General features: G+C 40.7%; 1 protein-coding gene across 3 annotated transcripts; it reads left to right on the forward strand.

Annotated features, from left to right (window-relative positions):
- The first annotated feature begins 924 nt into the window (after positions 1 to 924).
- On the forward strand, positions 925 to 19,738 carry LOC124255311 (actinia tenebrosa protease inhibitors-like). 3 transcript variants are annotated; one of them, XM_046689199.1, is made up of 7 exons: positions 928 to 945; positions 3,351 to 3,440; positions 4,296 to 4,459; positions 4,986 to 5,147; positions 5,461 to 5,621; positions 6,139 to 6,300; positions 19,547 to 19,738. In XM_046689199.1, exons 2-7 carry the CDS (start codon positions 3,373 to 3,375, stop codon positions 19,721 to 19,723), a joined length of 894 nt encoding a protein of 297 aa, XP_046545155.1. In that variant the 5' UTR covers positions 928 to 945; positions 3,351 to 3,372; the 3' UTR covers positions 19,724 to 19,738. The 3 variants fall into 3 exon arrangements, with proteins under 3 accessions (XP_046545170.1, XP_046545155.1, XP_046545162.1); XM_046689214.1 differs by lacking the exons at positions 5,461 to 5,621; positions 19,547 to 19,738 and adding an exon at positions 6,795 to 6,986 and having other exon boundaries at positions 925 to 945; XM_046689206.1 differs by lacking the exon at positions 5,461 to 5,621.
- The last annotated feature ends 3,732 nt before the right edge of the window (positions 19,739 to 23,470 follow it).

Here is a 23,470-nt window from a genome sequence, read left to right on the forward strand (position 1 = left end):
GATGAGTACCATGTATTACTTGTATGCCCGAAATATTTAGAAATAAGAGAAACATATTTGCCTTGTTTTTCTATAACCAACCGTCGAGACATAAATTCTGTATGCTACTTCGCACAGAAAACATTGACTTGTTGTTTTAAGCTAGCCCTTGTGTTGTACCACATACTTATGTTGAGAGAAAAATGTAAATTGTGAATGGGTGTTTATGGATTTATTGATGTTCCTATAACTCGCGTATTTACAGGTTGCGCATAAATGCACTGCTATTATTGTACACATGTACTATTGGCCTCAGGGCCACATATACAAATAAATATGTCTGTCTGTCTGTCTGTCTGTCTGTCTAAACCATTTAAAGTCACCATTTTCAACTATTAAAACAAGAAACGAATGTTGTAGAGTGTGTAAAATTGAAAATAAACGCTCCTATGATTTCAGTCTTTTAAAACATTTTCTGCTGATTTGCATCAGTGAAAACAAGTAAAACGAGTCGTTGATATTGTGAAAACATGTTTGGAACATCTAAAATTATCTTTGCTAACATTTTTGCTTGCAAAGTAACATTTTTCCATTTTCTGTTTACACATAGCAATATCAATCGCCAAAACGCAGCAATATTCAAACATTATTTGCATCCATTTCTCGTATAGAATGATTCTATAGGGTATAAAGAGAGACTAGAATGCATGATATGATACACAAGTACGAGAAATTTGCCACGATTAACAGCTGAGAGAGAGAGCAGAGCCATTGGGAGGGTGGTGCAGATGGGGCTGACATACAATGCTGTTGCCAACGCCCTCGGATGCCACCGTATCACGGTTATAAGACTTCTTCAGGGGTTTCAGCAGACAGACTGAGGTCACCGCAGACAGACCAAGAAGTGGACGTCCACGCATCACACCGCCAGCTGTAGATAGGTACCTCCGTCATTAAGGAAGGAGGGTAACGTTTCCTTTGGCGTTTAGTGTATACATAATATCGGTCCAAATATTGTCGAAAATGTGTGACATTGTGCCTTTAAGGTTGCAGTTGAACAGACTAAACGTACAGCTTATACTGTACGACCGATTCACTTTATCCTTATGTATTTCAAATGGAATATATAGTTAATGATTCAAGTGTTTTCAGATCTGAACTTGAAAAACGCAGAAATTTTTTCAAAGAATGACATGGTATATTTTGTGTGGACAATGTTATGTTGCAGTGGTAGTCATTATCTAACGATGTTCCAGGTGTACTACAATGTACATGCAGATTCAGTAATTGGCAGGGTGTACTGTATTTAGACTTGTACTAGATTTAGATTTGGAATGCACTACAGTTTGCTGGTCTCAGAGTATACTACCTCAGAGAGTATTGAAGAAACTTCTGTTCTTGGAGCTCTTGCCTCTCATCTCACATGGAATCTAAAAGTGGTCAGTTACCCAGTTATCCTAAGACCAGTATTGGTTAGGATGATCATTACACCATGCCTAAGACTATTTTACAATTTGGAGTACTGTTGTCTGGAGATGAATATCAACAACATTGCTTCATTGCTATGACGAATAATATTACAATCATTGCCGCTTTATTTTGTAATGTCACTGTAATATCTGTGTAGTGGTTGGTATTAACTTGTTAACTTAGTTCATTTTAGAAATACATCCGGGATTCGAACCCACCAACGCACACCCCCTCCTCTCTTTCTCCAACCCAACACACACACACACACACACACACACACACACACACACACACACACACACACACACACACACACACACACACACACACTTCCATTTTGTGGATACCGCGGTGGCTGAGCGGTCTAGGCGCCTGACTTTGTGTGCTGGCGATTAGGTGCCTGACTCTGAGGGTGTCGGTTCGAATCCCGGATGGGACTCAGCCCCCAAAAGTACTAGAATCTGTACTTTACTGAGAAAGTGTAATCCCAAATATAACATATGTTACATTTTAGAATGCACTTGTCAATTATACCACATTGATTTGTTATTTGGTAGTGCCACCCAAAGCTCGCTCGGGTACTGATTTCCAGATAATTATTGTATTAGTTTCGGCTCAGGAATCAAGACGTAACAATTAGGATTCAAAAGGCCAACTTCGTGCAGACAAACCATTTCAGATATCAATACTCTATGCAAGCACATTTTGATTGTAACTGCATGAACAGGATATCACGTGATGAATATTGACGCCGTCTCAGCTGCTGCACAGGCTCTCTAAGCGTTGACTGTTTACAGACTTAGCGGCAACATGTCGAGTTGCAAACAACGTATAAAGGTTGATGTATCTGTAACATCTAGGTTTTGTTTGACATATTCTTTTTTTATTGATCAAGCATTCAGTACATAATTGAAACTGAAATTACAGACACGGTTATGAATGTCATTTCCGTCAGTTTCAACAGCTGGCTTGACGTGGTTATTGCTTGACATTGTAACGATGACATTTGACGAAGAGGCAGTTGTTTCACTTTCTAATGCAATACAGTCAGTGAGTGAGTTTAGTTTTACGCCGCTTTTAGCAATATTCCAGCAATATCACGGCGGGGACACCATAAATGGGCTTCACACATTGTACCCATGTGAATCGAACCTGGGTCTTCGGCGTGACGAGCGAACGCTTTAACCACAAGGCTACCCACCGCCCCTAATTCAATACAACCACGGGGAATCCATTCTCGCTTTAATTCTCTCATTTATAAATCTAGAGAAATCTGTGCTAAAAGTACACCGTCCTTTAAGCGATTCTGACCAAGCATAGGCATGTGGTTGTGTCGCTCTCAGTGATGACACCAGGTGTTCGCGAAAAGGTAAGTTTGTAATGCAAAAGCAAAACAATTGTCCATTCCGCAAAACATGGGAAAACATGGTCAGAGTGGACAATGCATCGGGCATGTTTTTCACTAATGCGCAACGGTTTACTCAGGCCTTTAATGTAGCGAACCTTCTGAGAAAAGATTTCGATTTACAAACTCAAGTATATAATTATTCAGTTTCCTAGGCATGTTCAATATTTGTGGGAAGGTATATTCAACAAATTACAAAGGGCGCTTAGAAATGCTTTCCAAAGGCACACAGTCAATTACATGTAAACACAGCTTGGTGTAAACTTATCGTTATTCAGGACATGTGTTCCGTTGGGTGAGTTACTTAAACATTTGATACTAAGGAGACGGCTGGGGCATACTTTCCAATTTCCATATTTATCTTTATATACAGAGATGATCGATCTGCATGTTGAACGTTTTACATCATTTTGTAGACGGTAGACGGCAGATAATACCAAATGCGTATGGACGTGGAGACATATAATATCTTTCCACACGATCCGTTCTGTTTTAGTTGAGCGTGTACGTTAGCCACGATGAAGGTGGTCATCTGCTTAGCTTCTGTGATACTCCTGGTTGGACTAAGTCATCAGCAATCTAAAAAGGTAAGTGAACTAGAGTTATGCTGTTCTTGTTGTTGTCATTACTGACTGACTGACTGAGTTTAGTTTTACGCCGCTTTTAGCAATATTCCAGCAATATCACGGCGGGGGACACCACAAATGGGCTTAACACATTGTGCCCATGTGGGAATCGAACCCGGGTCTTCGGCGTGACGAGCCAACGCTTTCACCACTAGGCTACCCCACCGCCCCGTTTCATTACTAGAAGTGATATGATATGACAGTTCCTCTACCTCAAGTTCGATATTAGTTCAGTAAGTGTTGTAGAACTAAGTTTAGTTCGATAAAACCACAGTTCGTTATATAACCGTACTTCACGGTACTATTATGATGTGTGGTGTGCCCTTATAAAGATCATTGCCCTGTTCTACAAAGCGACCGTAACGCTATGTACTTCTAAGTCAGTGGTCAAGTATGGGAGTTACGACCATCCTAGCTCTACGATCGCTTCCTCCAACGAAGGCCTGACCTGCGAGGTGCCTCTCTTGCGTCATATCATTATTAGTACTATTAATACTTTTAATACTTCCCTGCCAAGACCAGGAATCGCTCTTCCAAGATGCACATGGGGCACGGAGCCCGGACAGTTGCACACAGGGGGATCAGAAGTTTAGAAAGCGCTCTTCCTTTGTACATGAGGGACAATGGACCTTTCTTTTAGTATCACACAGGGGGCCCCGGGATTCCTGCATCGGGGATTCTAGTGTGTTTCGAGAAGTCATCTTGCAGAGGTCAGATGTCCAGTCAACTATTGTCGACAATCGACAAACGAAATCGGAGACTGGTGAGTGTGTTCAGTTTTTTGTTGTTGTTGTCGAAAACACACTCTTTGTTCCAGATTGCAACCTCGAGCCAGAAACGGGGTCATGCAGGGGGTCGCTTCGTCGGTTCTACTTTCACCCTTCATGTGAAGAGTGTGACACCTTCACCTACGGTGGTTGTGGTGGTAATGCGAACAACTTCAAAAGCATCGAGGAATGTGAGAAAACCTGTTTTCCAGGTAATATAAACCGATTACATGCTATATTGCGCTACGCTTTCTTTATGTAGATTTCGTTGTGTGAAACACCAAACGGGTACATCGTGTGTTGCCTTCTTGTTGCGTTACGTAAGTGACACACACACACACACACACACACACACACACACACACACACACACACACACACACACACACACACACACACACACACACACACACACACACACACACACACACACACACATTGCCTTACGTTCATTAACTAATGTTTAAAAGTGTGTTAAACCAAATGTCTGTTAGTGAGTGAGTGAGTTAATAGTAAAGCGCCACTTTTAGGAATACTCCAGCACTATCAGGGCGGGGTTTTGGGGTAGGTGCCTACTGGGTGGGGGTGGAGCTGGGGAAAGGGTTGGGACCACCAGAAATAAGCTTACCAAAGTGTACTCATGTGGTTTTGATGGAAATGGATGCTGGTGTTTCCATGATACCAGTCTTGAAGAGACCAATGCATAAGACTCTACATCTCCATGTCTACTTCTTACAGTCTGCAAACTTAAACCAGTAACCGGACGCTGCAGGGCGGCCTTTCGTCGGTATTTCTACGACCCTGACAGCGAAAGGTGTAAGAAGTTCATCTACGGTGGCTGCGGTGGCAACGCCAACAATTTCAAGACTAAAGCCGCGTGTGAGAAAGAATGTGTCCCAGGTATTCTATACAGACTACTTTCAACATTGCCTTTAAGATTCATGATTTACATCATGTTTAGGTGTGTGACTTCCATAATGACTACCTTATTTTGTTTTTCCTTTTTGTTGTGTTACGTGGTACAGAAGACGCACTACATTATTTTCTCTTATAATGCTGCACGGTATTTTGATATGTCAGATTACACTGTTCGTGTACTGCTACAATATCCTCTAGGTATTGCTTTATGGCGGTCGGGGACCGTGTTTATAGGGTAAGGACCTGGAACAAATTCATATAAGCTCATCTTGAGAGTGTTTTTTACCTTGTTCAGTTTGCGAACTTAAGCCTGAAGTCGGACGCTGCAGGGGGCGGAAACGGAGGTTCTTCTACGACCCTGACACCAAAAGTGTAAGAAGTTCTTCTACGGTGGCTGCGGTGGCAACGCCAACAAATTCAAGACTAAAGCCGCGTGTGAGAAAGAATGTGTCCCAGGTAATATACATATAATATATGCTAAATTGCCTTAAATGTTCATTAAAATATGTTTGGGTGTCTGATGTACCAAATTGTCACAAACAATGATTGTCATAAACAATGATTACTTTGTACATATGTTTACAAGAGGTATGTGTGGCACAGGAGATGGTCACACTACATTATCTGTCTCCAACTAGTGCTGTTGGGAGGTGGGGTAGCCTAGTGGTTAACGCGTTCGCTCGTCACGCCAAGGACCCGGGTTCGATTCCCCACATGGGCACAATGTGTGAAGCCCATTTCTGGTGTCCCCGCCGTGATATTGCTGGAATATTGCTAAAAGCGGCGTAAAATTAAACTCACTCACTCCAAGTGCTGTCAGGCGTTGTACTATGTCAGAATACACTGATCGTCTACTGCTGATAAGTGTACTAGAATGTGTTGTAGGGGGCAGGTGTCAGTGAATGTAGCATAACAACACTGAACAGATCCCTTTGAACAAATTTTGAAAGCCACCTGTTTCTATATCATTCAGTTTGCGAACTTAAACCGAAAGTCGGACGCTGCAAGGCGCGGAAACGTAGGTTCTTCTACAACTCTGATTCCCAAAAGTGTGAGGAGTTCTTCTATGGCGGCTGTGATGGCAACGCCAACAACTTCAAGTCCGTCGCTGAATGTGAGGAAACCTGCATCCCAGGTAATACACATATAATATATGCTACAGCGCGCTACGTTTACATGAAGTCATGTATGTGTATATGGTGTACCAAATGTCTATAGGTTTATACAATGTACAGATATACACGTGAAGGTCCGGGTTAGAATATTGATCTTCAGTAACCCATGCTTGTCCTAAGAGGCGACACATGTCATCGGTTCTCAATTGCGCAGATCGACGCTCATGCTGTTGATCACTTGATTGTCTGCTCCAGACTCGATTATTTACAGATCGCCGCCATATAGCTGGTCTGCGGCGTAAAACTACACTCTCTCGTTCACTATTATATACATATATCAGGTATGTGTGGCACAGAAAAACTAATGTTATTGTTATGAGCCAGATCACAGTTATTGTCCTCATTATTATTATATGATTGCAAGGTTCCATTGTGGAGGTCGGGTGACCAAGATACCAGAAATAAAAGTTCCACTAACACTATCTTATATTCCATCTGTTTCGTCTTCATTCAGTTTGCAACCTTAAACCAGAGGTCGGACGTTGCAGAGCGGCGATCCCTCGGTTTTTCTAACGACCCTGACACCGACACTTGTAAGAAGTTCACCTACGGTGGCTGTGGTGGCAACGGCAAACAACTTCAAGACCAAAGCCGAGTGCGAAGACAGATGCGCCTGATCTCATACTTGAATAAAGTCGTGATATCCCATTGGGCTTTCCTGTATTGTTTATCAGAGAGAGGGCGTGTAACAAACGGTCGATTTCCAAACTACCAGTTAACCAGAAATGAAATGTGAAACCAACACATAACAAAGATATGTTACCCAGATACAAACGTAGTAATTATAGCAATAGAGACAGAGATGATAATTTCACTGCAACTCTGGTCAGGTTTCCGAAATGCGTATAATACATGTAGGTTATGTACGTGAGCATGTAGTGAGTGAGTGAGTTTAGTTTTACACCGCACTCAGCAATATTTCAGTTATATGGCGGCAATCTGTAAATAATCTAGTCTAACAAAATAAACCTAGGCTCAGTATTATTCGTTACACTGCTTATACTGAGTCTAACAAACTCTAGTAGAAGGTGGCGTCAGCTAACCTTTCAATTGACCAATCAGAACACAGCTTACTAAATCGCAAAAGTTGACATTCGCACATATTTTTGAACTTTTACCTCGAAAAAGTTTGTACCCGAACGATTCCGAATGCTATTTTCCGTACGATTGCTTCCGAGTGATGCAAATGGAGCACGCCACTACAGTGAGTAAACAGACGCTGAAAATAGCGTTTTTGTCAATATTCAAGGATGTCAGCTTGCGGAAATATCAGTATAGCAGTGTAACGAATAATGCTGAGCTTAAGTTTACTTAGACTGTAAATAAACGAGTCTGGACCAGACAATCCAGTGATCAACAGCATTAACATCAATCTACGCTTTTCGGAAATGATGACATGTGTCAACCAAGTCAGCGAGTCTGACCACCCGATCTCGTTAGTCGCCTCTTACGACAATCTCGGGTTACTGAAGATCAGTTCTAACCCGTATGTTGTCAAAGCAAGTTGACTATGAATGCTGTTGGATTACTGCGGCTGAACTAATTGCGGGATTCTGTTTACTATGGTTTCAATATGAAATAACAGTGAAGCTTTGGCGTGTAAACGTAGACTCATTCACAAATACATGTATACACTGAAGATAATTTCTAACCCGGATCTTCACGGGTGTGTAAGTATGTAACCCACTATCTATCAGTCCAACTCTCAAACACGTATACACACACGCACCGACGCACACATGCGCATGTTTCTCATAGACTGAGAGTACACAGACTGGCAATAAAAACGAGTAACTATATACTAGGTCGTCATCAGACCACCAATGTCCCAATCCACATGGTGACAAGTAGCATATAGGGTGGGAGCGGAACCTGCTTTGGTTGATCCCGTTGACCCGATAATGTATGCAGGATAACCCATGAACATGTTAATGTAGGCATGACGTCACAGGTCAGGAAAGGTCAATGAAAGGTGGATGTTTGAATGCGTTCATGCTTTCTTACAGAAACCCTTTTATGAGACGAGAAAACAAAAGCAAAGTATAACGAATATAGCTATGTATAGCGTACTGCCCTTAGTAGACAGACAGCACCTGTCAGACCAGTTTGAATTGAGCGCCCTTTTGACAACTCACGTGAACCCGTCGTTTCAAATAGCCCGCGCTAGAGCGTGTGACCTGTTTTGATGAATACAGGGAATTGTCTGTTGAAAGCTGAATACAGCGTGTGTTGAAAGTAGATCTACCACAACGGAGACGGGTGGTATCAACGTGTGTGTGTGTGTGTGTGTGTGTGTGTGTGTGTGTGTGTGTGTGTGTGTGTGTGTGTGTGTGTGTGTGTGTGTGTGTGTGTGTGTGTGTGTGTGTGTGTGTGTGTGTGTGTGTGTGTGTGTGTGTGTGTGAAAGCTAAAACTGTTGTATTAAGGTCAGACATGCCTTATCACAGTTCACGAATATGTTACTATGTCCTGGAGTCGGAATGTACAGGAAAGGGAGAAAATACGTCAGTTACACAAATAACAACAAAGGAGAGATTTGGTCAGATTACAGATTAGCGTATGTCATTACTTACACAGTCTTACTTAAACAGTTCGGTAAAGACCTGAGTAGCTATCAAGGCTTGACGATGACTGCTAGGTATTTATGTCTGCCTGAAAATGTCATCTTTCCAAACTTGATCGCATTCAGTCAAAGATTTTGCGAATATGCACGGGTGACTTTGTAACTACCCCAGTTACAGCTCTGGATGTGTAGAGATCACTCCATTTCTTCGTCGTGAACTCATGTCTCTCGAATTGAAAAATTCTAAAACCATCTATCATTCATCTATAATTGTGAACAGTTGTGTAGAGTATGTCGTGTGCGACTCGTCACGTGGCAAGGTCCCTTTTACTTTGAGTATTCAGAAACTTGCCACTAAGCATTAAGCAATGGCTTTAGAATGCAATCCAGTTGATTACCCTGCTCCTTCAGATACTCCTTGACTGCTTCTGAAATCAGGTCTTTGTTATGATCTGAATTCAGCCATACCCAACAGAGGGGCGGTGGGGGTAGCCTACCTAGTGGTTAAAGCGTTAGCTCGTCACGCCGAAGCCCCGGTTTCGATTCCCCACATGGGTACAATGTGTGAAGCCCATTTCTGGAGTCTCCGCCGTGATATTGCTGGAATATTGCTAAAAGCGGCGTAAACCTAAACTCCCTCACTCATAAACAAAAGAATGGATTCAAGTGTTATAGAAGCTGTGTCTCAGGATTTTATAAGTCACCAGTACGCCAACTTCACACGGTCTTGGTTCGAAATACTGGGGCATATTGATTCAGACTAACTGACCATCTCTCAGTATTTGCTGGTGTACTCATAGATTTTCCTACGGGTTGTACATGAATGTGATCAATAGGCAGTTATAGTTACTCCATGGCAGCTGTTAAGGCACCCGCATCTGGTATCAATAGTTCAAGAAGTGACATTGTTTATGAGATATTAAAACTGGATACATTGATGAATTTATATACATGTAATGTGATACTGTGTTGGGCTGGAAGGAAATGAGACAGCAGAGTCAACTTGCAAAATCTGGCTTGCAAAATCCTGAAGAAACGCTATCGGAATTCAGAACCCAACCAAGCATATTCAGTCTAAGTAAACTTAGGCTCAGTATTATTCGTTACACTGCTATACTGAGTCTAACAAAACCTAGTAGAAGGTCGCGTCAGCTAACCTTTGGATTGACCAATCAGAACACAGCTTACCAAATCGCGAAAGTTAACATTCGCACATACCGTTTGAACCTTTACCTAAAAACCGAACGATTCCGAATGCTATTTTCCGCACGATTGCTTCCTGAGGGATACACGCAATGAGTAAACAGTCGCTGAAAATACCGTTTCTGTCAATATTCAAGGATGTCATCTTGCGAAAATATAAGCAAATACTAACCATATGTCATTAGAAACCCATAAGCGTATATACTGCAGGTCAAATATCTTTTTTATGCGGATTTTCGTTTGTTGATAGATCAGTGTCAGCGACCAGGGAAGAGAAAATCCAAAAAAACCGTTTTGTAAGTCCCGCCGAACCCTAACAAGTAGTCGTTGTCTGATTGGTTAAATCAGGGATAATCTACAACAAGCGTCTTACAGTCTTCCTGGTTAAATCGTTAGGGCAGACAGACAGACAGATTATTTATTAAAGTCTCAGCCCTGTTATACATATATACAAACTAATTAAACATATATTTACATAGGGCCATTCCATACGGAATTATGAGAGACTAAAATTCTTTAAAATTGCATGTACATGTATTATGAATAACAATAATTAAAAGTTATATAATACGGATTTTCTCCTTTTAAAAACAACATGGCAGGTTTGGCAGCTATAAAACAAATATTGCTATTGGACAGGATAAAAGCAGTTTTTTTGTATATCAGTAAGATTACTAAAATTCTGACATAGGCTATCACAAGTATTTAAAAGACTAAAACGTTCATCCCTATAAACCGGACAATCAATTAAAACATGAACTTCGTCTTCAACACAGTGTTTACAATAAAAACATTTTCTGTCGTTGAGTGGAATATTGTTGTATCTACCCAGTTCAATATTAGTTGGTGCAGTGCCGGATCTAGAACTTAGCCTTAGGCCTTCTCGCGTTTGATTAGGACGGTCATAGGTCGCTCAAAGGTTAGCTTGAGCGACCTTCAACTAGAGTTTTTGTTAGACTCAGTATAGCAGTGTAACGAATAATACTAAAGGCTAAGTTTACTTAGACGACTGCATATTAGTAACAAGAGTTTGTGGGATGCTGGGACTGATGGCTGACACATGTATTCATATAAAATCAAACGCGAGGAGGTCATAATTACTGGATAATGTGGATTAAATGCTTACAGCAATGTCACTAATACAGAGTGTGATGAAAATACTCTCGAGACAGTGAAACATTATATAATTGAATGCCCGGGTCACAATAATATCTAAATTAAATTTAAGACGCGCAGTACTTGCTAAATTTATCTTAGTGCACTTTTGGTTCAAAACAGATTTTATGGATCAATTCAGCGGGCAATTAGACTGCATGGTCAAAGCGATATATTTTAAAAATTGGATAAAGACATATTAAGATTTTATTCAATTTTAAACCATTTTAACGATCCTCTCTTTTCCTGTGTTTTTATTTAACGGGTTCTTACTTTTCATTAGTTAAATAATAATTATTTGCGGTTTTAAAATATAAACTATATCATGAAGCAGATTGAATAATCATCTCATTTGTATTGCTCACTTTGTTTTTGTTTGAAGTCATTCGACCGCAAACACAAATACCATCGGATACCACAAACATGGTGTAAAAAGGGAAACAGGTAAGATGTGAGACAGGGAATCAATTGAACCAGTTGTTCATGTTGTTTTAAACATAACTGTGTTGATAAACATTTCTTGATAATTAGCCTTTTATAAATGTTGTCGTGATCTGGCAATAATATTGCTGACTTGCGTCGTCATCTCACTCACTCACTGATTACTACACACTTTGGGGAAACATGACTGCTTTTTCCTGTGTTCTTTTTCTGCATCTGTGACCACGAGTTGTTTCTGGGGCTCTTCCATGTCAACCTTGTTCTTGGTGTATATCCTACCAATTCCTTGAGAGCCCGTACGTTTCACAGTGGACATCGGAACGAGGCTGGATATATAAGCGTGTTTGTGTGGCATTGTTTATACATGCTAATGTCGAAACAGTGCTAACCAGTAGCTATTATAAGATAACTACTAGAGAGTGAGTTAACTACTTTAAGCCTTCATAACGCAGCTTTATGATATTTGTGAAGAATTCATTTCCCTGTTTAAGGTTGCAGTTGTTTAGACTAAACCAACCCGTGAAGGTCCGGGTTAGAATGTGCCTTCTGTAACCCATGCTTGTCGTAAGAGGCGACTAAAGGGATTGGGTTGTCAGGCTCGCTGACTTGGTTGACACATGTCATCGGTTCCCAAATGCGCAGATCGATGTTCATGCTGTTGATCACTGGATTGACTGGTCCAGACTCGATTATTTACAGACCGCCGCCATATAGCTGGAATATTGCTGAGTGCGGCGTAAAACTCAACTCACTCACTCACTCCAGACTAAAGCGTATAACTTATAACTGTACTGTACGAACGATGTACTTCTTCAATGCAACAGTGGTAGTGACGGGTGTGTGTAGATTTCAGTGCATTTATCAAGCAAAACTCTTCAGCTGGGGTTATAACCTATTTTAACTTTATAATTGATTGGGGATATACGGTATTCTCATTTTTGTTGAGTTTGTGTTGATATAGGGATCATCTACATTTTCTAATCGAACGAACTCTTTTTTCAGGATTCCAAAGCGCTTTTATGCCACTCTTGTTCAGAAGTTGTTTGATCAAGGTTACAACATTCAAGACTTTCAAGAAAATTTTATGGTAGACATGTGGTGGAAATTTCCATATTGGATGCATCAGTCACAAGCCCCACTGCGGGTCAGAAAATCGATAAACTAAAGTACTGTCGGAAATGCTAGAAAATGCTTTTCAGCCTTAATTATCTTTATAAAGGTGATAAATGTACTATGTTGTCAATATATCAACTCGCCTATAGTGTACCTAATTTTTTATTTCAATCGATTTAACATTCCCATGCATTTAAAGGGCAGTTTACAGGAGAGAATTTGGTACCAAAACAGCAACTTCAGATTTGTTCAGTGTTCAACAACAGAAAGTCTGAAATAGTCTTTACATTTTGCTAATAATACAGGTGGTGTAAAAATATGAATTAACGTATTTCCTAAACAAATAAATGTTGAACGTTTGTGTTACTTTACTTAATTATCGTTTCTTTATTGAAGAAATATTAATATAAATGTTAAGTCTTGATAAATAAGTTTCCCGTCATGCATGCACATCTTTATCAGAAAAGACAGAGGTAAACCTTTCATTTGTTTAGAAAGGGTTTATTACAGAACTTGTAGAGCTGTTGGTATGTCTTACCAACAAATCAGACAAGACAGGGACCGTCTCAAAAAGCAAAACCGGGACGTAAAACCATCCCTTGACAACTTTGACTTGGGAGTGCTTAGACGGGCGGTCTACAAACTTTATGAGAAGAAGAATATATATATTCTAAAGAAGCTACACCAGTGACTTCGTTAAATCTTTGGCCAATGTTCACAACTAGATTAAACTGACCGAATTACATCCATATTTTTTCAATGAAATATACTGTTGACATGCAAAACATTTATAAAACGTTGCACATTTCTACAATCAATCGATAAGATAACACATGTGATAGGATTCTTTCCAATGTACGCAGTAATTCGTATGTTTATTTCCAAAACAAACACACATACCCAAATGATCCCTTTACATAACCAATACGTATACTATACGTACACATATTCAACATTTTGCAGAAAACATCTATTGAGACGATTCTCCCACGCCCGAGCGTGTGTCTCGGGTGTCAATTTCACCTGTCGATACCGTGGATGCTGATGACGTAACACAGGCAATTAATGTTTGTATCAAATAACGTCCGACTACCCTTTGTTTTGTATTTTCATCAGTAAAACACACTTTAGAGCATGGTCTACATTAGGTAGATGTTTCTTGAAGTGATATTTGTTATTTAAGTAACTGTAATACCTCTGAATTTTAAATATAAGTCCAAAAGCATTTTTCTAGCATTTCCGATAGTACTTTGAGCCCTGGTTTACTATCCAGCCCCCTACTGTTATATAGTAGGGGGCCTGGATAGTAAACCAAGGCTTAGTTTATCGATTTTCTGACCCGCAGTGGGGGTCTGTGGCATCAGTGACATAAAAAATGGTGTCCGAAACAATTCCCTATTTTGACTTATACCATACGTTCCCGAATTATTTCAGTTGACTAGGACTTTGCATGTGTTTATGACGGGTGCTACCGGTGGGGCAGGATACTCGCATCTTTTCGCGAACACCCGGTCTCATCACTATTTCAGTTAATAATTGAAACTGTAATTATAGACTCAGTTAAGTGAATGTTATTTCCGTCAGTCTCAACAGCTGGCTGGGCGTGGTTAGTGCTTGACGTTATGATGATGACATTTGATGTAGAGGCAGTTGTTTCACTCATCATATTCAATACAACCACGGGGAATCCATTCTCGCTTTAATACTCTCACTTATAGATAGAGAGCAATCAGTACAAAAGTGCACAGTCCTTTAAGCGATTCTGACCAAGCATAGACATGTGGTTGTGTCGCTCTCAGTGATGACATTCAGGTGTTCATGGAAAGGTAAGCTTGTAATGGAGTGGAAAATTGCATCGAACAATGTCACTAATGCATAACGGTTTTCTAAGGCGTTTAGCCTTACCAGAGAAGTATATATTCAATATTGTACAAAAGGAAATCTATATCTAATTTAAATTTGTTCAATATTTGTGGGATGGCCTTTAATAACAAGTAAAAGCACTCGGCTAATTACGTGTGGAGGTGGAAGTATATAGTCTTGTTTCAGTGACAGCCAAACAAACTGTTCTGTTCAGTTAAGCGTGTACGTCAGCCACAATGAAGGTGGTTCTCTGCCTAGCTTCTGCGATGCTCCTGGTTGGACAAAGTCATCAGGTATCTACCCATCAAGGTGAGTGAAACAGAGTTATGGCTATTCTTATCGTTTTATTACTGGAAATGATATGAAATATTTATAAACCTGCTTTGTACTAGATGTGCTTTTTATAACTGGTAGTTTGAATTGGCAGCTGAGATTGTTAGTGGCTGTACCTTCTCGAAGGGTTTGTGTAAAAGTATTGTTCTCCTGAGAGGGTAAGTAAGTCCCGAAACATTCAAAATAAATTTAAACTTTTAAACAGATTTTGTAAACGTAGTATTCCTGTGATTCTAAATCATGAGTAAATTGACTTACAATCATCAGCAGCTGAAGGGATGATATAAATCCAGCGAGGGTCCATGCAGGTAGTAAAGTACTGTAAGCGTCCATGGTCCTAAATATGTATGGTGTCATTAGTATGGTGACTTCCTGCAGTTGCTAGTGATCCCCAGCCCGTTTTTTATACTGTGTTGTCCATAACAGAGGTTTAATTTTAAAGTTCCATGCTAGTTTTAATTCTCTATCAGTGATTATCTAGTTCATTTACTGTCCTTTGTCGACAGATTTTTATAATATGACTTTATCTATTATCAATATATGAATTTAGTCACGATATGGCTGAAATATCACCGGTGTGAATATAATTTTACTCACTCACTCACTTTCCTCCTGGTGATATTAGAACAGTAGACTGCGAATATATCGAAATGAAATGGAACATATATGTCAGTTCATTATAACCGTAGTCCGTTACAGGCGTTCCGGATTGATATATTCAGTAAGTGCCTCGCACTCAAACATTAAATCGTTACAAGTCAAAATATTGATTACATAACAGTCTCTGTTTCCCGCTGACTGGGTTCCGTCCTATTGCGCAACTTAGTATAATAACCAGTCCCGAAGTTTGAGACCAGTTCATTCAACTGGATACATAAATACTAATCAGTATTATTTGATACATCTAACCACTTGTATATTGCAACACTACGCTCCTTCTAATCCTTGCAAACACGTCGTACAGCGTGCTCTGTCGTACAGCGTGCACTGACAAACGGAAATCTGGAAATCGTGGAAATCTCAAAACGAGGCTCTGCTGCTAGAAAAGTTTGGCGGTCTAGTACGGACTTGATATTATATCAATCACATTGTGCGTTACAAAACTACACTGAATAAGCGCACAAAACACGTAACAGGTGTAACCAGTGAGCCAGATGAATCATTGTACGACCTCATCAAACAGGGCAGTCTGTGACGTCTTAGTTAAGGTCATGCCTACACCTCGCCATATAAAATAAGTAATACGATGTTATTAAAGTTTTGAATTAAAATTAACTTGTAAATACCATTTTCTTATGGAACAAGGGAATTGGAATTCAGTGTAACCATAGTTGTTTGTGATGTCTCTTTTTCACTTTCACACGAGAAAATTCGGATCGTCTGAAAAGTAGGTCATTGTCTGAATAGGTTCATGAGACTCATGTTTCGGTTTGATTCCCAGTTTGTTATAAGCGTGTTCTATATAAACGTAGTTCCCCTGTACTATTCAGATGTGTGGTGTGTCAAGTAATGTCCATCATCCACATCATTATTAGGGTTATGGCCCCGTTCTATGTAATTCTACGTCAGTGGTAGTGCTGGAGTTTTCGGTCACCTTAGCTCTCCGGTCGCTTCCTGCAACGGAGCTGACATACATAGTGACTCTCTTAGGTCATAGTACTATAAATACTTCCAATACCTTGCCAAGATCAGAGAATCGCTCTTCCGAAATGCACAAGGGGCAAGGGACCTTGCACACAGAGGGATTCCAGCTTGGGGACACAAGAGTGTTTCAAGTGGCCATCTTGCAGTGGTCAAGCATTGTCGATATACGATAAAGGAAGTCAGATTAAGTGCTAAGGCTCTTGTTTCCTGCAACACACTCTTTGTTCCACTCATGTCTGGTGTCCTCCGCCGTGATATTGCTGGAATATTGCTAAGTTCCAGAATGCCATCTTGAGCCAGAACGGGGCCATGCAGGGCGACCTTCCGTCGGTTCTTCTACGACCCTGAGAGCGAAACCTGTAAGAAGTTCACCTATGGAGGCTGCGGCGGCAACGCCAACAACTTCGAAACCATCGCTGAGTGTGAGAATACCTGTGTCCCAGGTAATAAATACAGAATACATGCTACACTGCGTTACACAATCATTCAATTATGTTTGGGTTTGCCATATATGTAATGACTACCTTATTTAGTCCTATATAAGTGATATATGACACAGAAGGTGGACACACTACATTATGTTTCTCATATGATGTTGCCAAGTATTGTGATATGGAAGAGTACAGTGTCCATGTACTGCTAAAATACGTTCCAGCTAGTGTGTTATGGAGGTCGAGTTACCGTCTTACGGATCCATTCAAACATATTGTGAAAGCCTTTTGTTACCTTCTTCAGTTTGCAAACTTAAACTTGAAGTCGGACGCTGCAGGGCGCATTAGCTTACCAAAGAGTACTCATGTGGTCTTGATGGAAATGGATGCTGGTGTTTCCATGATACCAATCTTGAAGAGATCAATGCATAAGACTCTTCATCTCCATTTCTACTTCTTACAGTCTGCAAACTTAAACCAGTAACCGGACCCTGCAGGGCGGCCTTCCCTCGGTTCTTCTACGACCCTGACAGCGAAAGGTGTAAGACGTTCACCTACGGTGGCTGTGGCGGCAACGCCAACAAATTCATGACCAAAGCCGAGTGTGAAAATACGTGTGTCCCAGGTAATATGCACATATATGCTACAATGCCTTAAGTGTTCATTAAATTGTTTGGGTGTGTGATGTACCAATTTTTCTGTCACAAACTAAAAAGCGTTTTATTATTTCTTTGTATATTTGTTTACAAGAGGTATGTGTGGTACAGAAGAGGGTCATACTGCGTTATCTGTCTCTCCAAGTGCTGTCAGGCGTTGTGCTAAGGTAGATTACACTGATCATCTACTGCTGATATGTGCACTAGAATGTGTTGCAGAGATCAGCTGTCAGTGAATGTAGCATAACGACACTGAACAGATCCATTTGAACAACTTTTTGAAAGCTACCTGTTTCTACATTATTCAGTTTGCGAACTTAAACCGAAAGTCGGACGCTGCAGGGCGTGGACACGTAGGTTCTTTTACAACACTGATTCCCAAAAGTGTGAGGAGTTCTTCTATGGCGGCTGTGATGGCAACGCCAATAACTTCAAGACCGTCGCTGAATGTGAGGAAACCTGCAACCCAGGTACTATATACAGAATGCATGCTACAGTGCGTCTACGTGAAATCATGATCTACCAAATGTCTCTTACATATTATATACATACATCAGTCATGTGGCACAGAAGATGTGTCCCTTGTGATGTCTTCTCTTCATAAGCCAGATCACAGTTAATGCCCTACTCATTTGAGTGCAAGGTTCTGTTGTGGACCATGGTGACCACGGTTCCAGGACAACGAGCATTAACAGTTCTATTTTACCCAAATTGTATATTCCATGTTTTGTTTGGGGGCGCAAACTTTTCCAACTTTTTAACCAGGCTGAATTTGTCTCTCCGGTGAAATTTCACCCCATCTATACATTTGTATTATTCAAAATGAACTTTCAGCCAATGATACTTAGTCTCATTGTATTTTGGTAATTCTAATGACCAATGAACATAGCTGTAGCAAATTAAGAGCCACTTGACCATGTGGGTAATTCGAAATACAATGTAATTGTCCCGCTTTACTTAATAGTGAATGCGGAATAGAGTTTCCTACAAATCTCTGATTTACGCACATGCTGTCTTTTTACTGATCAAAAACGTTTTTAAACTGACTTCAAAACATTTTTACACGTAATAGAGCACACTTGTAGTAGTTCAATGCATAACTTGAACTAGTTAAGTGCATAATTTCGAATTGCGGAATCGGAAAATCCATTCCATTTTAGTAGCACCCATTAGCTTTCCCTGGAATGTAGCGAAAGGCCGACTGTGGTTTCCTAGAATCGGTTCGAGAGCCGTGTTCAGTAACAGTACCGTGAGTGCAGAGCCCTGAGTAATACCGTCTTAGTAATCACTGTGCGAACCCACACGCTCTTATCTGTAGACGCTGGGCCGGCAGTAGCATTCGTTTCCATGGAAACGAGTAGGATTGAGTCAGTACAGGGATGGGTGAATTTCTTTGATGGGGTAGGATTCACATGACTTTTGCAAATATTCAAAATAAAATATGTCATTTATAAAAATATAAAAAATATGTCATTTTTTGATGATTCGATACCATACGACATAAGATAAAAGTAATAATTATTATATATAGGAACATGTTTCCACCGTCCGTCACAAAGTACCTCATTTCCAGATATGGTTAGAGATGACAAACACCTTTTGATATGAAATGTCATATACTGGAGACGAGTGTACCTCTTATTTTGCGATGCGAGTACCGATCTCTAACAGACGGAGGTATGGTCATCGTGATGCTCTTGAAATCAGCTTCACCCGCCAAATCACCTCACGTCCTTCTCACTACATTTACTCAGGTGACTTCAACATTGCCTTTTAAAAGGCGTTTCTTGTTTCTTCTTCATCCAGTTTGCAACCTTAAACCAGAGGTCGGACGTTGCAGAGCGGCGATCCCTCGGTTTTTCTACGACCCTGACACCGACACTTGTAAAGAGTTCACCTACGGTGGCTGTGGTGGCAACGGCAACAACTTCAAGACCAAAGCCGAGTGTGAAGACACATGCTTCTGATCTCATACTTGAATAAAGTCGTGATATCCCATTGGGCTTTCCTGTATTGTTTATCAGAGAGAGGGCGTGTAACAAACGGTCGATTTCCAAACTACCAGTTAACCAGAAATGAAATGTGAAACCAACACATAACAAAGATATGTTACCCAGATACAAACGTAGTAATTATAGCAATAGAGACAGAGATGATAAACTTCACTGCTACACTGGTCAGGCTTCCGAAATGCGTATAATACATGTAGGTAATGTACGTGAGTATGTAGTGAGTGAGTGAGTTTAGTTTTACACCGCACTCAGCAATATTTCAGTTATATGGCGGCAATCTTTAAATAATCTAGTCTAAGTAAACTTAGGCTCCAGTATTATTCGTTACACTGCTTATACTGAGTCTAACTAACTCTAGTAGAAGGTGGCGTCAGCTAACCTTTTCAATTGACCAATCAGAACACAGCTTACAAAATTGCAAAGTTGACATTCGCATATTTTTGAACTTTTACCTCGAAAAGTTTGCACCCGAACGATTCCGAATGCTATTTTCCGCACGATTGCTTCCGAGTGAGGCAAATGGAGCGCACGCCACTACAGTGAGTAAACAGTCGCTGAAAATAGCGTTTTTGTCAATATTCAAGGATGTCAGCTTGCGGAAATATTAGCTAATGGTAGCCATGCCATCAGAAAGCCCTCAGCGTATATACTGGAGGTCAAATATCTGTGTTTTATGCGGATTTTCGTTTGTTGAGAGATCAGTGTCAGTGACCGGGAATTTTGTAAGTCCCGCCGAACCCAAAAAGTAGTCGATGTCTGATTGGTTAAATCCGTTTGGCTTTATCGCATTTGATTGGACGGTCATAGGTCGCTGAAAGGTTAGCTGACGCAACTAGGGTTTGTTAGACTCAGTATAGCAGTGTAACGAATAATGCTGAGCTTAAGTTTACTTAGACTGTAAATAAACGATTCTGGACCAGACAATCCAGTGATCAACAGCATGAACATCAATCTACGCATTTGGGATATGATGACATGTGTCAACCAAGTCAGCGAGTCCTGACAACCCGATCTCGTTAGTCGCCTCTTACGACAAGCTCGGGTTACTGAAGATCAGTTCTAACCCGTATTTTGTCAGCAAGTTGACTATGAATGCTGTTGGATTACTGCGGCTGAACTAATTGCAGGATTCTGTTTATTATGGTTTCAAGACCGCCTCCGTGGTGTAGTGGTTAGAGCATCCTCCCGAGAGCGGAAGGTCGCGGGTTCGATCCCCGAGCGCGTCATACCAAAAGACGTTAAAAATATGGTACTTGTTGGTCCCTGCCTGGCGCTCGGCATTCATGGGTACAACAAGGACTGGTCGACTCGGAGTCAGTATAATAATGTGTCTGAGTGGGGTATTCATGCTTCACTGCGGCATGGTATCTCATTGGGCTAGCACTATAAAACCAGCTTCAGTCTGGGCTAGTACAAGCAGCCGCACGTACACAATACACGCGCATGCACGTCGTCATATGAGGCGAAATATTCTCAAGTACGACGTTAAACCTAATTTCACCTCACCTCACCTATTATGGTTTCAATATGAAATCACAATGCAGCTTTGGCGTGTAAACGTAGACTCATTCACAAATATACGCTGAAGATAAAATCTAACCCGGATCTTCACGGGTGTGTAAGTATGTAACCCACTATTGTATCTATCAGTCCCCTCATGCACAAACACGTATACACACACGCACCGACGCACACATGCGCATGTTTCTCATAGATTGAGAAGTACACAGACTGGCAATAAAACGAGTAACTATACTAAGTCGTCATCAGACCGCCAATGTCCCAATCCACATGGCGACAAGTAGCAAATAGGGTGGGAGCGGAACCTGCTTTTGGTTGATCCCGTTGATCCGATAATGTATGCAGGATAACCCATGAACATGTTAATGTAGGCATGACGTCACAGGTCAGGAAAGGTCAATGAAAGGTGGATGTTTGAATGCGTTCATGCTTTCTTACAGAAACCCTTATATGAGACGAGGGAACAAAGCAACGTATAATGAATATAGCTATGTATAGCGTCATGCCCTGAGTAGACAGACAGCACCTGTCAGCCCAGTTTGAATTGAGCGCGCTTGACAACTCACATGAACCCGTCGTTTCAAATAGCCCGCGCTTAGCTATCAGAGTGTGTGACCTGTTTTGATGAATACACGGGGAATTGTGTGTTGAAAGCTGAATACAGGGTGTGTGTTGAAAGTAGATCTACCACAACGGAGAGACGGGTGGTATCAACTTATCGTTTGGGAGTCGGAATGTACAAGTCATGCAAATGTAGTTGAATAAATTTCATACAGAACGCGTCCTGACCCATCTTGAAAAGTTGAACCCAATGTTTAAATGTTATCGACATATGTTATGCTAGATTTTCCGTTCATATATAATTTTTATATAATCTAACATGATGTATACAGCATGTGTGTGTGTGTATATATAAACGGCATTCTGTTTTATTTATCTATGCAATATTTATGACTGAACACCTGTACTACTTTGGACATTTTGTGCGTATATATATATATATGTAATGTATCATTTAGAAAACTGATTAGTCGTGTGTGTGTGTGTGTGTGTGTGTGTCGTATGTGTGTGTATTGTGTGTCGTGTGTGTGTGTGTGTGTGTGTGTGTGTGTGTGTGTGTGTGTGTGTGTGTGTATGTGTGTGTTGTAGTGAAAGCTAAAACTGTTGTATTAAGGTCAGACATGCCTTATCACAGTTCACAGATATGTTACTATGTCCTGGAGTCGGAATGTACAGGAAAGGAGAAAATACATCAGTTACACAAATAACAACAAAGTTGAGATTTGGTCAGATTACAGATTGGGCATGTCATTACTTACACAGTCTTACTTAAGCAGTTCGGTAAAGACCTGAGTAGCTATCAAGGCTTGACGATGACTGCTATGTATTTATGACTGCCTGAAAATGTCATCTTCCAAACTTGATCGCATTCAGTCAAAAGATTTTGGGAATATGCACGAGGTGACTTTGTAACTACCCCAGTTACAGCTCTGGATGTGTAGAGATCACTCTATTTCTTCGTCGTGAACTCAACTCTCTCGACCTTGGAGTAGAAAATTCTAAAACCATCTATAATTCATCTATAATTGTGAACAGTTGTGTAGAGTATGTCGTGTGCGACTGTCACGTGAAACAAGGTCCCTTTTGCTTTGAGTATTCAAGAAGCTTGCCACTAAGCATTAAGCAATGGCTTTAGGAATGCAATCCAGTTGATTGCTCTGCTCCTTCAGATGCTCCTTGACTGCTTCTGAAATCCAGGTCTTTGTTATGATCTAAGATTCTGGCCATAACCAACTGGAGGGGGCGGTGGGGGTAGCCTACCTAGTGGTTAAAAAGCGTTCGCTCGTCACGCCGAAGACCGGGTTCGATTCCCCCACATGATTTTTAATGTGTGAAAGCCCATTTCTGGAGTCTCCCACTTAAGTGATATTGCTGGAATATTACTAAAAGCGGCGTAAACCTAAACTCCCTCACTCATAAACAAAAGAATGGATTCAAGTGTTACATAGAAGCTGTGTGTCTCAGGATTTTTATAAGTCAACAGTATGCCAACTTCACACGGCCTTGGTTCGAAATACTGGGGCATATTGGATTCCAGACTAACTGACCATCTCTCAGTATTTGCTGGTGTACTCATAGATTTTCCCTACAGGGTTGTAAAATGAATGTGATCAATAGGCAGTTATAGTAACTCCAT

The sequence above is a fragment of the Haliotis rubra genome, unplaced genomic scaffold (assembly GCF_003918875.1).
Source record: "Haliotis rubra isolate DU_JTF1 unplaced genomic scaffold, ASM391887v1 Scf1152, whole genome shotgun sequence".
Lineage (NCBI taxonomy): Eukaryota > Metazoa > Mollusca > Gastropoda > Lepetellida > Haliotidae > Haliotis > Haliotis rubra.

Excerpts from the sequence above, each read along its gene's own strand:
- LOC124255311 (XM_046689199.1), top strand. The coding sequence starts at position 3,373 with ATGAAGGTGGTCATCTGCTTAGCTTCTGTGATACTCCTGGTTGGACTA. Across the intron at positions 4,460-4,985 it reads TGAGAAAACCTGTTTTCCAG|TCTGCAAACTTAAACCAGTA; the intron begins GTAATATAAACC and ends TACTTCTTACAG. Across the intron at positions 5,622-6,138 it reads TGAGAAAGAATGTGTCCCAG|TTTGCGAACTTAAACCGAAA; the intron begins GTAATATACATA and ends TATATCATTCAG.